This window comes from Pelophylax lessonae, assembly GCF_965119305.1.
Source record: "Pelophylax lessonae genome assembly, chromosome: 2".
Lineage (NCBI taxonomy): Eukaryota > Metazoa > Chordata > Amphibia > Anura > Ranidae > Pelophylax > Pelophylax lessonae.
In genome coordinates, this window is record NC_138769.1 from 43,014,520 (window position 1) to 43,032,390 (window position 17,871).

At 43.8% G+C, this 17,871-nt stretch overlaps 1 protein-coding gene across 1 annotated transcript in view; it reads left to right on the plus strand.

Moving 5' to 3' along the window:
* Positions 1-17,871, plus strand: part of LOC309546612 (uncharacterized protein) — a gene marked incomplete at both ends in the record, with an annotated part of 437,777 nt that overhangs the window by 80,507 nt on the left and 339,399 nt on the right. The window contains 3 exons of the mRNA XM_082246351.1: positions 4,246-4,395; positions 7,902-8,045; positions 10,485-10,614. Of these exons, the coding sequence (XP_082102477.1) occupies positions 4,246-4,395; positions 7,902-8,045; positions 10,485-10,614 (424 nt within the window). The remainder of the gene's footprint in view (positions 1-4,245; positions 4,396-7,901; positions 8,046-10,484; positions 10,615-17,871) is intronic.

Sequence of the window (17,871 nt, forward strand, 5' to 3'; positions counted from 1 at the left end):
GTACCATGGGAAAACTATTGATCCTTCTCTCCGTTCTCCTTGTGTTGGGGCAGCCGGGTCTGGCCAAGAAAGGCAGCCACAGCAAGAGCCATAGCAAGAGCAGCAGCAAGAGCAGCAGCGAGAGCAATAGCAAGGAAGACATTGGTGACTATTTCACTTATATTAACTCTACATTTAAAGTTAATCTAAAGGGAAAATCATAGAGTAAAAGAAGGGATACATAGTTATAAATAGTTACTTAGCTTTAAATAGTTGCACAGATATATATAGTTACATTGTTACATAGTTATTTATAGTTATATGTAGTTACATTTATATACAGTTACACTGTTGCATAGTTATTTATAGTTACAGTTATATTGTTACATAACTATATATACAGTAGTTACATAGTCATATACAGTTACTATATATAGTTATATATGGTTACATAGTCATGTTGAAAAAAGGCACACAGTGCAGTGCAACCAATAGATGACCAATATGTCCCAGAAGAGAAAAAATACAATTTTTCCTGATCCAGCAAAAGGCTATCGGAAATTCCTTGGATCAACAATCTGTGGGTTAGAGTCTCTGTACAGTATATATATATATATATATATATATATATATATATATATATTTTTTTTTTTTTTTTTTAAATTAGGAAGATTTCACTGCACATTATTTCTGGGGAAAGTGAGAAACTCCGGAGTGAGAGTCGGTTGTCACCAGGTGTCCAGCATTTTTTTCCACTGGCAACAGTCCTCCTAAAGTCTGAAGGATAGTAAACTGGCCCTTTGTTTCAAAAGTTTGGAGACCCCTGACCAAGACAAATGGAGAGAGTGAAGCTCCCAAGAAGGGACACAGAGAGCCTCCTGCAGGTTATTATTGCTCTCTGTGTCTCTGCTTGGGAGCTTCACTCTCTCCATTTGTCTTGGTCAGGGGTCTCCAAACTTTTGAAACAAAGGGCCATTTTACTATCCTTCAGACTTTAGGAGGGCCGAACTGTTGCCAGTAGGAGTAGAAAATGCCTCAGTCTTGGTGGTCAGCAGGGTAAAATAATTACATAACACCCGTGGGCAGGAACTGGTGTTAATGGGAAGAATAATCTTCATTGCTGGTGTCAGTGGGAGGAAAAGTGCCCCATTGTTGGTGACAGTGGGAGGAAAAGTGTCCCATTGTTGGAGTTACTGGGAGGAATAGTGCCCCATTGTTGGTGTTAATGGGAGGAATAGTGCCCCACTGTTGGTGTTAATGGGAGGAATAGTGCCCCATTCTTGGTGTTAGCGGGAGGAAAAGTGCCCCATTGTTGGTGTCAGTGGGAGGAATAGTGCCCCATTCTTGGTGTCAGTGGGAGGAAAATGCCCCATTGTTGGTGTTAATGGGAGGAATAGTGCCTCATTGTTGGTGTTAATGGGAGGAATAGTGCCTCATTGTTGGTGTTAATGGGAGGAATAGTGCCCCATTGTTGGTGTTAATGGGCGGAATAGTGCCTCAATGTTGGTGTTAATGGGAGGAATAGTGCCCCATTGTTGGTGTTAATGGGAGGAATAGTGCCCCATTCTTGGTGTTAATGGGAGGAATAGTGCCCCATTGTTGGTGTCAGTGGGAGGAAAAGTGCCCCATTCTTGGTGTCAGTGGGAGGAATAGTGCCCCATTGTTGGTGTCAGTGGGAGGAAAAGTGCCCCATTCTTGGTGTCAGTGGGAGGAATAGTGCCCCATTGTTGGTGTTAATGGCAGGAATAGTGCCTTGTATCAGTGGGAGAAATAGTGCCCTAAGGTTTGGATAAAGGCAAGCAAAGGGCCACATCTGGCTCACAGGCCACAATTTGGAGACCACCGGTCTTGGTGACCATTGTCACAGAGACGAAATGTGATGGAAAATCCAAAGTTTTACAGTTGTCACCAGAACAGGTGTTCCATTTATTCCCATTTCTGTGCCAACTATAAAAATGAGGCATTTCCGTCACATTCTGGCAATGGTCACCATGACAAATAGAGAAAGTGACCCCCCCAGCAGGGACACAGAGAGTAATGATAACCTGAAGGAGCATCTAACCCTTCCACACATAATTCTAAACTAAAGAAAAACTTTGAATTTTAGATTTATTATAAAGTGATACCAAATTTTGATTTAAGAAAAAAAAATAACTATTTGGGTATGTATTCCTAAAGTAGAACTGTAGGCAAAACTTTTTTTTCATTTGGGATAAAGCAAGGAAGGGTTATAACCCATCCGATTTTTTTTCTCGCCATCTGTGTCCCATTGAGATTTCCCTTCTCTTCCTGTTCCATAGCCAAAAATCCCTGTAAATCAAGGGAATTCCTTGCCCCTCAAGTCACCAGAACTGATGTAAGGTTTTCCCATTGGAAGATTGTCCCCTCTATTATTTTTCTGGGGACAAAGCAAACTTTGGGTAATTTCTCTTACTTTCACTTTAAATGATAATGGTAAACAGGACCAATAAAGAGCGTGAATCTCCTTAATGGGGACGCAGACAGCAATAAAAACTGACAGGTTTTCTACTCCTTCTCTAATCTATCCAAAACTAAAAAATGTGTTTGCTATTAGCTATACTTTAATTCAGAAAAGCTCCTTTAATTGTTCTGAGCCTCCACCAAATCTCCAGATTTCTTAGTCATTGTGGTCTATTCAGCAGAGGACTGGACCAGGGGGCAGGGGGGGGGGGCCGGACCAGGGGGCAGACCCCACTGCTGACCTACTGAATGGGGGATGAAGACAAGGACAGAGCGCATGCCTCCCCCCCCCCCCAGCATGAATGGTGTAAACTGTGTCTGAGCAGAGAACGGTTCCATGCCCCACTGGAGACTCTCCTCTCCTGGCCAGCCCCAACCAAGCTGTCCCAGCTCCCCCCAACCACCCCCTGCTGGCCAGGTTGGGAACCCAGATCCGGCCGGTGAGTAGAGAGTACCTGGAGCGGAGCTTCAGCCTGGAATGGGGGTCAGGAAAGGGAGAGTGGGAGGGGTGCAGAGTCGCTGCACCATGGGCCTCTGGTTTGTACTTGCCCCCTGGGCTGAAAATTGCCAGTCTGCCCCTGTGTCTATTTATAGAACACCCATTGGACAAATATCACACATTTGTGCTGCACAGATTTTTGTTGTCTTTTGTCAATGATTAATTCCGATGATCGTCAGCTCCATCTAGTGGCCAAAATGCAATACAGTTTTCTAAAAAATCTCAATGAGAAAATATACTGCTGATATGACACTGGAAACTGTTTGTTTGATTGTTTGCTTGTTTGTTCGATCCAGTATCACACTCTGTTGTTGTGAGACTTTGTCTTTGTATTCAAAATTTAATAAAAATGTATCGATTGAAAAAAAAAAAAAAAGAAAATATACTGCATTTTAGCCATTAAATGGAGCTGACGATCATAGAAATTACTCTACTGCAGACATTACGGCCATAATTCATACAGTCTGCACAAACGTTTTGATTGGAGTCATGCATTAATTAGTACTTACGCCATGTGGGATCTTTTAGTTGTCTCTTTTTTTTTCTTTTTCATATGTGGAGCAGAATTAAATAGTTAAAAAACGCTTGCTTTCTATCAGATCCCGTTAAAATAATTTTTGCATTAAAAATACAAAAAAATGATATGCAGTGCTCTCTAGTGGACATATTGATAAAGACAATCTGCATGTTCTCAAATGGAAAAGTTCACTACATGAGATTACAACTAATAAGCATAGAATTACAGAAACGTTCGAAGTACTAAAAGGGTGTATTTATTTACGTTCAAAGTACTAAAAGGGTGTATTTATTTAAAAAAAAAAAAATGCATAGCTGTTTGGCCATCAAAATCGCGTGTACATTTGTTATGTGTGAATGGGGCGAAACTGAATTTTTCTCAGCAGTTCGAATGTGTGAAAAAGGAAAATATTGCATTATTACCTCTAGATGACCCTTGATATCATAAGAACTAAGTATGCTCCTTATTGCCACCTAGTGGCCATAATGCAGTATTTTCTCGTTTCACATATTCAAACTTCAGAGATTATAGCCTGAGAACAATCGATTTTGCCTCATTGCACAGAATGAATTTACATGCAGTTTCCATAAATTCTTTTAAATACATCCCTAAATCACTGAGATCACTAAACTTGTTCAAGAGAGGGCAGAAAACAATTTTTACTTTAGCAGAAACCAAGATGTAATACAGTCCTAGTTTTGGGCTATAAGGAATGAGATAGACTGAGTGACTCACATAACCTCTTTTTTTTTTCTTCATGAACTTACAGTGATAAACAAGAAGGAGTGTAGCGTTGCTCCGTATTACAGAAGGGACTGCGGATATCCAGGCATCAGCCAGGCAGAGTGCGGCAAGAGGAAATGTTGCTTTGATTCCAGAATCCCTGAAGTGAACTGGTGCTTCTTCTCCAAAGCACAAGGTACAGTCCAGATTTACAGAGACTTTGGTTGGGGGAATCACCAAAAGAAAGTAAAGAAGGTGAGGAGTCCCTCTAAAAACTCCCATTAGGAGATGTTTTGCATGTGGCATTCATGATGGTGATAGGGACAAGCTCAGACACAGCATTACTATCATATTATGACCTTGAGGCTGGATTCACACCTAACACAGATGCGGCTCACAGCAGGGGTCCGGTGCGTCCCTGTTCTCAATTTCAAGGACGAATCAGGCCCAAATTTTTGCCTGAATTTGGACCTGAAATGGAGCTAAAGACGCACAGGACCCCTTGTGCAATCCATCCCACAGCCGCCCTGGAGATGTGTGGATCGGCTCCATTGAGAGCCAGTCACAGTCTCTTGTCATGCGAATTGGATGCGGAGAAACCCACATCCAATTCTCACTAGTGTGAAGATATATATAAGTGCAGTGCTAAGTGATAGATAAACTATAACAGTTCACTATAAAAAATAATGATAAATAAACCATATCAATACATTTATAAACAATCAGAATAAGTGATAGAAGAGTAAAACAAAGTGAGTCCCATGTGTATAGGTGAAATATTAACATCCATGGTGATAAAGGTGATCACAGTAGTTGCCAGATCCCGACACCATCAGGGGGGATTAGATATGCACTCACCAGATAATGTAGACCCAAAATACCATACAGCATATGGGTCAAATGAGGCTCACAAAATAGATCCTGGATTCCTCTGGATAAGACTGTAACCACGGATGCTCCAAGGGTGAGTATCAGGTAGAAGGAAGGGAGAATGAACCTCTCAATCTACCGATGACATGAAGATACACACCCCCGCTCTCTGACTTATCTCTCGCAGCTGAGAAGCCTAGAGCAGTGCAGGAACGCATGCAAAACTGCACATTTTCCCACACTGCATGGAAACACATTCCCTTCTGTAGACGCTTGTGGGTTCCATTAGTTCTTAACCACATAACCACCGCTTCCTGTACATTTACTGTGGCACGCAGCCGCTTACAGGCAAAGTGACGTAGCACTACGTCGCTTGCCAAAGAGCCTGTAGGGGGCAAGCGCGTGCCGCCGGCGACGCGCTCCTTCCCCCGCTTATTACCTGCCTACCCAGCGCGTGTGACCAGCAGATCCGATGTCCGCCGGCCACTCACGATCTCCCACAGGAGAGGGAGAAAGACAGACAGCTGATGTAAAAACAGCCGTCTGTCATTCTCCCTGAAGTGATCACAGAGGCTATGTGATCCTGCTATATAGGATTGTATGCCTCTGTGATTACTTCACTAGATACGCCCCCTAACAGTTAGAATCACGCCCCTAGGGACACACTTAACCCCTTGATCACCAATAAAGTTAACCCCTTCCCTGACAGTGTCATTTTTACAGTAACAGTGCATATTTTTAGCACTGATTACTGTAGTAATGTCACTGGTACCCCCAAAAGTGTCAAAAATGTCAGTCAGGGGTCCGATCTGTCCACCGCAATGTCGCAGTACCGCAAAAAAATCGCAGATTGCCGCCATTACTAGTTAAAAAAAAAAAACAATAAAAATGACATAAATCTTTCCGGTAGTTAGTGAATGCAATAACTTTAGCGTAAACCAATCAAAATACGCTTATTGTGATTTTTTTTTTTTACCAAAAATATGTAGCAGAAAACAAATTGGCCTAAAATGTTAAAAAATTTTGATTTTTAAATTTTTTTTTGAGAATTTACAAAAATATTGCTATTTTTTCAAAATAGTCGCTCTTTTTTTGTTTATAGCGCAAAAAATAAAAATCGCACAGGTGATCAAATACCACCAAAAGAAAGCTCTGTTTGTGGGAAAAAAGCAGATCAATTTCATTTGAGTACAGCATCACACGACCGCGCAATTGTCCGTTAAAGTCAAGCAGTGCCGAATCGCAAAATAGGGCCTGGCCTTTGAGCAGCCAAATCCTCCGGGGAGTGTTTCTAAACCCAGGAGCCTGCAGTCACTATATCTGGTCTCCCACAGTACACAGAACATGGAAATGCAAATATTTTAGCAAATATAAACTGCTAAATACCTTTTCTCCTCAGCAGTTAGAGCAGTCTTGTGCCTTCTATTAGTGTCTGGTTAAAGCTTGTCACTCTACTCTGACTCTCCTATGAGGCTGCAGGACCCCTGACCCTCTGTCTGGACAGTGCTGATTGACCCTGTGCTGTTGCATCAAAAGCCCCCTCCCATGATAAACATTTTCCTCACCACCCAGCAAATGGTGGGATAAGTACAGTGGGAGCTCTACTTCTGGGCCTCCAAGATGTAAGGCACTGCTGGTTCCATTGACCCCAGTATGGTAGTTGTGTTTACACCTCCCTCTCCTCTTGGCCATTCATAAAACAAAGCCTGGGGTTGTGTGTTTGTGAATGGTCAGAGGGAGAAGGAGATGGAGCTGGAGTCTTTGAGACCTACAGAGCCTTACAACATAGAGGCCTGGAAGTAGAGCTCCCATTGTACTAATCCTGGCATGTAACCAAGAAAAATATCTGGATGTTGGAAAAAGAGTTCATCACAGGAGGTGGCTTTTGAGGCAGTGGAGTCTTCAACTGCTTTAACACTAGTAAACCTACTGAGCCTGAAGTTGAGTTTTAAAGATGGCGTTATGCCAAGCTAAAGCCCTGCCCCCATTGGCTAAGGTGTAACCTTTTCTTTTGAGTGTTGTGGCTGGTTCAAAAGGTCGTAAAAAACCCTCTTCACAAATGGGGAAACTGTTTAGAAAGGGCAGTTCATACATATACACAGGGCTTTTTTTCTCAGACAATAGGTGCAGGAACTCCCCTCTTTCTGAGGTACTCCTTTTCTCTGGCCCTACAAACCTCCGAGCACCATTTCTTGGTCCCACCTCCGAGCACCATTCCTTGGTTCCACCTCATACCCACCTCTGAGCACCATTCCTTGGTTCCACCCCCTACCACCATTCCTTGATTCCATCCCCTACCCACCTCCCAACACTGCCCTTTTAGACAATACAGAACCAAATATCATTTTGTGGCGCTAAGTAATTTTGTATATAATTTGGGAGTGATAACAAGAAATGTAGTAAAATAGATCCCCTGCAGCCAGCAACAATAGATCCTCCTAAAAATGGACCACAAAATCCCCCCCCCCAGGAACAATAGACTCCGGCAGCAACAACAGATCTCCCTACAGCTAGCATCAATCGACCCCTCCCTCAACAGTAGATCTCCCCCAGCAAAAACTGCCCCCCAGCAACATAGAACCCATCCCCAGCAACAATAGATCCCCCACAAGCAACAATAGACTCCCTTGCTAAAATATATCCCCTCCAGTTAGAGTAGATCCCCTCACAGCAAGCATCAATAGACCCTGCAGCACACCCCAGCACCCCTTACTATTACATACAGTCAGTTCTGGAGGTGCCGGAACTGCGTTCCCCCGCATTCCCGCTGAAAAAAAGCCCTGCATATACCTGAGTGTTCATTAATGGTACTTTCTTTCTCCTTTTAACTAGATAAAGAACAGTGCAGCATAAATGTCAAACAGCGGCAAGACTGCGGCTATCCTGGAATTAGCGCTAAGGAGTGTTATTCCCGCGGATGCTGTTTCGATGCAAGCATTCCTGAGGTGAAATGGTGCTTTTACCCAAAATTCAAAGGTATGGTGTTTACTGTGGTATACAGTGATTGACCTTAGTCCTAATAACTAATAACCTGATGTGTGTGTGTGATAGCGCTGGACCGATAGAAGTGAAAATTGGTTTGAATGGATCTGCTGTAAAGTAATTTTTCCCTCAGAGAAGCAGATCCATGCTGAAATATAGTATAAGTGAACCCTGTTCTGGTCCGAGACTACTACCTCTCTGAGAGCGACAAAAGAAGCGTATGCCAGGCGATAAATTCTTGGATGTGTACTGAGGTTCGTCTCTCTTGAATGACTTTTAGAAATATTTAAAGGGAGGAAAAAGCTCCCGCTTCTTCAGGACTTGTGCAGATTATATTAATAAAATCACAAAAGATTGCACTAAGGGACCTCTGTTAAGGCTCCATGGAGACTAGCATCTCCTAAAGGCAGCTGGAAGAAGGGGGAAGGCTTTTTACCCCGAAACGTGTTGGATGTATCTGATGTTCGTGTTTTAAAAGGTGAGATGACCTTTTGTACCAGGTGCTCCTCCATATACATTCAAGAATTTTTTCTTAATAGAGAACAGTTTGAATCTCATTAAGACTTTTACTGTTGTCTGTGTTTCCACTAAAAAGGGTTCTCCTAATTGTTTTTTCTTTTCAAATAGTTTTATTTTGAGAAAAGTGAAGAGCGGTACAATTGAAAACCGACAAAGGGTATACATAGAGTATGAACAGTTCTTAAAAAACACATAATAAACATATAGGGGGAGATTTACTAAAGCTGGAGAGTGCAAAATCTGGTGCAGTTCTACATAGAAACCAATCAGCTTCCAGGTTTTATTATCAAAGCCTCATTGAACAAGCTGAAGTTAGAAGCTGATTGGTTAACATGCACAGCTGCACCAGATTCTATGCGCACCAGTTTTATTAAATCTCCCCCATAGTAACTAATAAGCAGGTAACAGTAAAATCGGTTAAAGTGTGTTGCAACAGGAACGTCACAAGTTTTAGGAGTGGATGGGTGAGTAAGATTGCGGGGTACAGTTGTGGACTCAAGTAAATCATGGGTAAGGGGCCCAGTCACATTGGGTATATGGAGTAGGTACAGGGCTGTAGAGGGTGAGGTGGAGCAAAGAAAGGGGGGGGCGAGGGGTGTAAGGAGGGAACTAGGGGAAGGGATAGGGTAGGGCAGGATATATTGGGTGCCTGCAGAGAGTCCCAGTTTACCATAGTGGGCTCTGGTGGGCTTGTAGGGTATTCTCCTAATTTTTTTACAGCAATAAAAAAACCCATAGAGCTTCCAACCTTTCCCAATCTCCATAATAAGTGTAGCACTGCCCCCTTGAGGACTGCCAGATGTCACACTTACGGGTCCCCCTGAGTTACCATTAGCAACTTTGACATCTCTTTTCCTTCTTGGCTCGTCCAATAATCAGTCCAGGGGTATGTAGTTGTTTTTGTGTTTACTTATAAATTAGGGCTGGGAGAAGGGAATAGTGGGATACTCCGAATTAACTATACACAATATTGGAGGACTTCTATCTCTTGGTACAGCCAGGCTTTTGATCCACCTTGCCACTGAGGTGGATTTAGCTTTAAGTCTCTTTCTTAAGATGACTTGATGAACTATAGTTATCTTCAGGGCACTCTCCTCAGTATTCTCTTTCTTAACTGCCGACACCCGTCCACTGACTATCCCTCTCTTGGGGTGGTCCCCCTCAGGTCAGGCACCTTGACACGAGCCCCTGAACTCACAATACTGTTTTTCTATGGTCTCCAGTGTCTGCCCCTCAGTCAGCTCTCCTGGGCCTCTGGGTTCAGCTCCGTTCCTCTGGCCCTCAGGACGACCACCTGAAGCCACATGCTACTGCTACAGGTAGCCGCCACCCTCCCTCCGGGACTCTGCACTCCAGCCAAAGACCCTGCAACGCATGTGCTCCTGGCTTTTATACAGTATTCCAGAATGCACCGAGGCAACTTGCCCCTGCCAATCACCAGGACTGTACCAAAGCCTATGCATCCATTTGTCAGGTTTCCTCCCACTGTCCAACATGCCTCCCTGTCCAACACTCTCTAGACATAATGAATCAGATACTGAGCACAATGAGCAGACCTCACTAACAGATCCTGCTCTCTAATAGGCAGAGAGCAATATAGATTTGCCTGCTGCTCCTCTGATAGGCAGACAGAGCCAAAAACTATACTCTCTCACTAGCACCTACCTAGGAGGGTGCTACATTCGTATTTTGCTGTGGTGTCTGAACCTATCAGGGAGATGTCTCAATAAAGCAAAAAGAAAAAACTTGACAGAGGCTCAAGTCCGACACATTTCCTTTTCTCTTTGAAAAAAGAGAATATTTGTCTGGAATTTTTTTTTTTTTTTTAAAGAACCCAGCCCTTTAGTGGGCAATTTTCCTGGGTTTTGGTCTTTTAATATAAATACATTGATACCTTGGTTGTATTGTATGCAGGATGCTCTGTCAGCCACAAACTGAGGAAGGACTGTGGATATCCCAATATCAGCTCCAAGGATTGTCACTCCAGAGGCTGCTGCTTTGATTCCAGCATTCCTGAGACCGTCTGGTGCTTCTACGGATACAAGTAATTCCAAAATGGTAAAATATTCAATAAAAATGTTTATTGTATAAATGTTTTTTAGTATACCAGTAAATACAGTACTTTCATCATCTGGTTGAGTGAAGCCGAACACTAGGCAGATAAAAATACACAAATGAAAGTAGCTCTGTAATGCATATTTAACAGCCTCCAGCAATCCCCTATACAGCAGAGCTAAGAGCATGAAAGGAGGAAGCAGTATAATTGGTTTGTAGTGCATGCACATGAGGTATTGTCGCGATTGCCGCGATTGTTACAGCAGAAGCAATAATTCTAGCAAAAGAACTCCTCTGTTACTCTAAACTGGTAACCGTTAAAAAATAGTATAAACGTCGCCTATGGAGATTTTTAAGTACTGTAGTTTATAATTCTACAGTCGTCATTCCACGAGTGCATGCAAAGTGTATTTTTCCCCAAAAAAGACTGCTGCGCAAATACTGTGTGACATAAAATAATGCAACGACCACCATTTTATTCTCCAGAGTCTATGTTAAAAAAAAAAAAAAAAATATATATATATATATATATATATATATAAACTTTGTACATATATAAAATGTTTGGGGGTTCCAAGTAATTTTCTAGCAAATAATACTGATTTTACCTTGTAAGCAACAGATGTCAGAAATAGGCCCGGTCTTTAGGTGGTTAATCTTGAAGCTGCATATCAATCTATTAGCTTGAACTGTCCTACAGCCAGGAATAGAGTTCACAGAGAACTGCCTAACAGAGAGCTGAAATTAGCAATAGCTGCTCTAATATCCCCCCCTTCCTTCCCTTGCTCCGAGGATTAGGGGTGGCGATTCTTAGTGCCATTGGCGTCTACCAACATCACAATTTCCTGGTAGTCCAGAATGACAGAAAGCAATGCATTGGGAAGGGAACTGGCAGGATTACTAGTTATTTGACTTGGGCTTTAAATTGTGTACAAAGGACTACATTATATCCACTGTGAAGGACAGAGATATGTAGCAATATCCCTTTTCATTTTAGACTTTGACACATACACCCACCTCTAGACATAATGATTACATAATACAATTATGTTTCCATATTTATTTTTGCTATTTTTTTTTTCACAGGTAATCACCATTACGACATTTCAGGGGATTGGCATCTACATTTACAGCGCTGTATTTGATTTTTGTTTGTTAAAAAAGAAACTGTATTTTCATATTACTCAAAAAAATAAAAAAAGATTTTAAATCCTATTAGTACTATTTATGAGTTCTTTGCCATGAGGTGCCATGTTGAACTTCCAGTGACCAGTATGAGAGAGTGAGAGCGATAACACCAAATTTAATACACCTGCTCCCCATTAACACCTGAGACCTTGTAACACTAACGAATCACATGACAACGGGGGGATGGCTAATTGGGCCCAATTTGTACATTTTCAATTAGGGGTGTACTCACTTTTGTGCTTGTACTCACTTTTTTAAAAAAAATTATCTGCTAGGATTGCTTTTACATGTAAGCCGACCGCTGGCTGTAAAAAACGATATCAAGATGATGCCTAAATCTGCAGGCATCATCCTGGTATAACCACTCAAAGTCCAGCAACGTACCAGTACATTGCCTGTCCTTGTTTGGCATATAGTGTAGGTTTTTTTTTTTTCAAGCAGCCTGTGGGCTGAACGAAAAAAAAGAGAACCTATCAGAAATCAGCACAGAAATAATGTGTAGTATTACCCATCATTAACCGCCCAAACATCCACCCACTTCATCTATACACGACACTATCCACTTATACCTAAATAGCATTTTAACTGCAGTGCTGAAATCAGAAAATCACCACAACGCTGCCAGCAAAGGTATCCATATATGCTGAGCGCAAACGCTGTTTGTGTCAGAATATATAAAATCAATGCCGTGGCAGCCGACGAGTACCTGCAAGAGAAACAGGTCACAAAAGAATGAAAAACAAACAAAGTACAGTAAAAGTACAGTAAAAGTACAGGAAGAGTAGAAGAACATATAAAATGACTTACACAACAACTGTTTTTGGATTCTTTTATTTTTCTAACAGTTTTTTCTCGATTTGCGACTGCGATTTTCCAGCTTGGGTCTCTCAAAATGTCAATAGCCATCCAACATCTTTCGAGACCCTGTGTTTGTGTGCCCTACACTGTGTCGTGCTGTACCCTACACTAATACTCCACTAGTGTATGGTAGCGCTCGAAGCATTCCCCGATGCAGAGACCAGGTTGGTCAGGACATTTGGGACAATAATAGCGGGTGTCACGCCTACATCCGCGCCTGCTACAGACACGACATCTTCTTTGGGGTCGCCTTTGGGTAGGGGTACTCGGGAGGACATATGGAAAATGTCTCTCATGCAGCCGGCTCACTGCATCTGGAAGGGGAAGTTGGGCAGGCATGCCTCCTGGGTACAGGTAGGCAAGGATGATCGCTTCCTGGAATTCCCGGAAGGATCCAGTTCGTCCTGACGCCCTGTATAGGACAAAGGCGTTCAGGATAGCCAATTGGAATAAATAAACAGACACTTTTTTGTACCAGCGCCTGGCTTTACGGGCAACTAAATACGGCGCCAAAAGCTGGTCGTTAAGGTCCACCCCTCCCATGTTACGGTTATATTCATGGACACAGAGGGGTTTCTCCATAACGCCAGTTGCTGTAGGAATTTGGATCGTCGTGTCTGCATGAAGGGAGGACAGAACATAAACATCCCGTGTATCCCTCCACTTCACTGCAAGCAATTTGTCCATTTTCAAGCAGGCTCTCGCCCCCCCCGACTAAGACGGGAATTTACAAGCCGTTGGGGGAAGCCCCGGCGATTAGGTCGCACGGTGCCACATGCGCCAATTTGTAATTCAGAAAGATGACTAAATAGTGGCACGCTTGTGTAAAAGTTGTCCACGTACAAATGGTACCCCTTTCCGGATAAGGGTGACACCAAGTCCCAAACTATCTTGCCGCTGCTCCCTATGTAGTCTGGGCAGTTGGGGGGCTCCACACAGCTATCTTTTCCCTCATAGACCCGGAAACTAACTGTATAACCTGTGGCCCTGTCACACAGTTTATACAGCTTGACCCCGTACTTGGCACGCTTGCTGGGGAGGTACTTTTTCATAGCAAGGTGGCCAGTAAATTTAATCAGGGACTTGTCAACGCAGACAACTTGTTCGGGGGAAAACAAGGCTGCAAACCGCTGATTGAAGTGGTCTATGAGGGGCCGAATTTTGTGGAGCCGATCATATGCAGGGTCTCCCCGAGGACGACAGATTTCATTGTCGCTGAAATGCATAAATCGCAAAATTTGCTCATATCTCGCCCTGGACATGGAGGCAGAGTACATGCGCATATGGTGAAGTGGGCTAGTGGACCAATATAGCCGCAATTCACTCTGTTTAGTTATGCCCATGTGGAGGGAAAGGCCCAGAAAGATTTTAAATTCGGAAACCGTTATAGGTTTCCAGCCGAATGGTCTGGCAAGGGGCGAATATGAGTTGGCGGCGATGAATTGTTGTGCGTATAAATTTGATTGATCCACAATAGATCCGTAAAGATCTTCCGTGAAGAACAGCTCAAAAAAGTTCAGGGGCGTAAAACCAGCTGTCTCCACGTGGATTCCAGGTTGGGCAGTGAATGGGGGAAGTACTGGCGCTGTAGAATAAGTGGGTTGCCAATTGGGATATGCCAGCACATCAGGGAGGGCACTATGGGCTCTACGGGCCTGTCTTCGAATACGCGGTGGCTGCGGGCCACTACTCGTGCTAGCCACCGCACCAGCTTCAACTGCACTTATGGGACTCGCCACGTCACCAAGTGATACTGCAGTGCTGGTTGTACTAGGTCCAGGTCGCCAGAAGGATGAGCGGCACTAGTAACGACACTCTGCTCCATGCGAGCACCCTGCGATTCCTGCATCTCAACAACTTCAGAATGGGGTCGGGTACGCCTGGGTCTAACAGGGACCCATCCGTTGTCGGAGCTATCTGTCAGGGAGTCGCTGCTGTCATCAGGTTCATATACTGACACTAATTCTGTCAGTGTAGCTTCCCCATCGCTATCATCTGACATGGCCAGTATACTATAAGCCTCTTTACCACTGTACAAACGTTTGGACATTTTGGTAACTAAATTTACCTGTACAGTGGTGTTGACTCACAGGTAATAAAAGCACCTGGTTGTCAAGGACTATTTTAAGCGCTACCAAAAAAACTGCTAATGCTAGCAGGGATCAGGCCTGACTCTGCTAACACAGCGGTTTTGTGTGTTGTGTTTTTTTGTAAGTGACATTAATCTATTGATTACTACACTTGCCTGGGTGGGGTGGACTGAGCAGAGGGGTTAAACGCAGGCGATGGCAGGAATCAGTGCTGACCGTGCAAACACCGCGTTTTGGGAACCCTAAACTATGGGGACGCTAGTATAGTTCTGATCAGATCAGATATTGATCTGTTCAAACACTATAGTAGTAATGGAAGTGTATGTGTGTGTATGTGTGTTTGTGTGTGTGTTTGTGTGTGTGTGGTAATCAAGGGGTTATTTCTAACTATGCGCTGGGGATCTGCGCTTTTTTAGACTGACACTAACACTAGCTAATGTCACCTGTGTCACTAATAATAGTGATCAGAAAAAAAACTGTACACTATAAAAGTGACACTGTGACAGGGCACGGAAAGGGTTAACTGGGGGGGATCAGGGGGTTAAATCTTTATTGGGGGGAAGGCGGGGACCCTAAACCTCCTTTGGGATAGAAACTAACTCGCTAGCGCAACCTCAAGTCACAATCACACTAATACAAAATACAGTAAAAACAGTATATTAAGTGAGTATTAGCGTGCAATGTGGCAGAGGGGAAGGGGTTAACTGGGGGTGATCAGGGGGTTAAATCTTCATTGGGAGGGGGTGGCGGGTATCCTAAGGATAAAAGGAATGACCGCAAGCGCTAAACCTGGTCACAAGTCACACTTATACGGGTATATAGAAAATGCTATATACTGTATACAGTGTGTGTTGTGACAGGGGGTATAGGGGTGATCAGGGGGGGATCAGGGGGTTAAATCTTTATTGGGGGGGTGGCGGGGACCCTAAACCTCCTTGGGACAGAAACTAACTTGCTAGCGCTAATTCAGGTCACAAACACACTAATACAAAATACAGAAAAAGAGTATATTACGTTTGTATCAGGGTGTAATGTGACGGGGGGAAGGGGTTAACTGGGGGTTATCAGGAGGGGATCAGGGGGTTAAATCTTTATTGGGGGTGGCAGGTATTTTAAGTGAAAAAGGGTGGGTCGCAAGCGCTACACCTGGTCACAAATCACACTTATACGGGTATATTGGAAAATGCTATATACTGTATACAGTGTGTGTTGTGACAGGGGGTGTAGGGGTGATCAGGGGGGATCAGGGGGTTAAATCTTTATTGGGGGGGGTGGCAGGGACCCTAAACCTCATTTGGGACAGAAACGAAGTCGCTAGCGCTAAGTCAAGTCACAATCGCACTAATAAAAAATACAGAAATACAGTATATTACGTTTGTATTACTTTTCAATGTAACAGGGGGGAATGGGTTAACTGGGGGTGATCAGGGGGGGATCAGGGGGTTAAATCTTTATTGGGGTGGCGGGTATTTTTAGTGAAAAAGGGGGGTCGCTAGCACTACACCTGGTCACAAATCACACTTATACGGGTATATAGGAAAATGCTATATACTGTATACAGTGTGTGTTGTGACAGGGGGTGCAGGGGTGATCAGGGGGGGGTCAGGGGGTTAAATCTTTATTGGGGGGGTGGCAGGGACCCTAAACCTCCTTTGGGACAGAAACGAAGTCGCTAGCGCTAAGTAAAGTCACAATCGCACTAATACAAAATACAGAAATACAGTATATTACGTTTGTATTAGTTTTCAATGTGACAGGGGGGAAGGGGTTAACTGGGGGTGATCAGGGGGGGATCAGGGGGTTAAATCTTTATTGGGGGGTGGCGGGTATTTTTAGTGAAAAAGGGGGGGTCGCAAGCGCTACACCTGGTCACAAATCACACTTATATGGGTATATAGGAAAATGCTATATGCTGTATACAGTGTGTGTTGTGACAGGGGGTGTAGGGGTTAACTGGGGGGGATCAGGGGTTAAATGTGCCTATCTAAGTGTACAAGTGTGTGCTTGGTGCAGTACTTACAGTTAGATGTACTCTCCTCTCACGCTGGATCCAAAAAGGATCATGGGAGGGGAGGGCACATCTTTTCTGAGCCTGTGTTTACATTTCACAGGCTCAGCACAGGATCTGATTGGGCAGAACCGATCTACAGGTCCAGGCCAAAAATGTGACAGGGGGGATTGGCCTGGACCTGATGACTGATCGGTTCTGAACCCAATCGAGTCATCGGCGGGACCGCGGGAGCGCGCTGGCGCGCGCCAGAGCAGCGATGGCTAGTGGCGTACCGATACGTCACTTTGCCTGGCTGGGGCTGACCGCCGCAGTATTGTACTTGCGGCGGTCGGCAAGTGGTTAACATGAGGGCCAGGTATCCAGTGGTTGCTTTAGGGACAGTTAGATATCGGCTGCAGTCGCACAGAAATCGCTTGGTCAATGTCCACAAAAGTCATTTAAAATGCTCCAATGTCGTTTTAGGGTCTATTACATCCATTGGAATGGATGCGGGCCCATTTTACAGATGTGTGAACGGACCCTATATGTATTAGACAATGTATTTACCGGCTGCTGCCAGTTCTGGCTGATTTATGAAAAAAAAAATATATATTTTTTGCTGTAAAAAAAAAAAAAAATTTAGGGCAACTTTTTCAATTGCAATACTTCTGTTATGACATTGTCCATGTGCTGGGACTATTTGTGCACAGCTAGTACGTCTTTTGTGGCTGCAAATATGACCTAAAGGTTTTTAAAGTTCGCCTCCCATTAAAGTCAATGGGGCCCGCCGCGAACTCGCCCCGGCCGATGTTCTTCCATCACTAACCGTCACAGCATATAACAAATATTTACAAAATAGGGTAACAGTGCTCCTACATAAAGTGCAATGTATCAGTGTTAAACCTTCCATGCCGGTTCACACACATGCGATGTGAATCGCACAGCACTACTGTGCAAATCAAATGCGATGACTGTGCGATGCGAATTCAGCCATACAGATTGTATGGCTGAATTTGCATCGGATTCGGACACAACACGCACAGGACTCTCTTTTGGGTCCGCACCAGAATCGGATCGCATGGGTGTTCACACCTATGCGATCTGATTCATGTCCGAAACT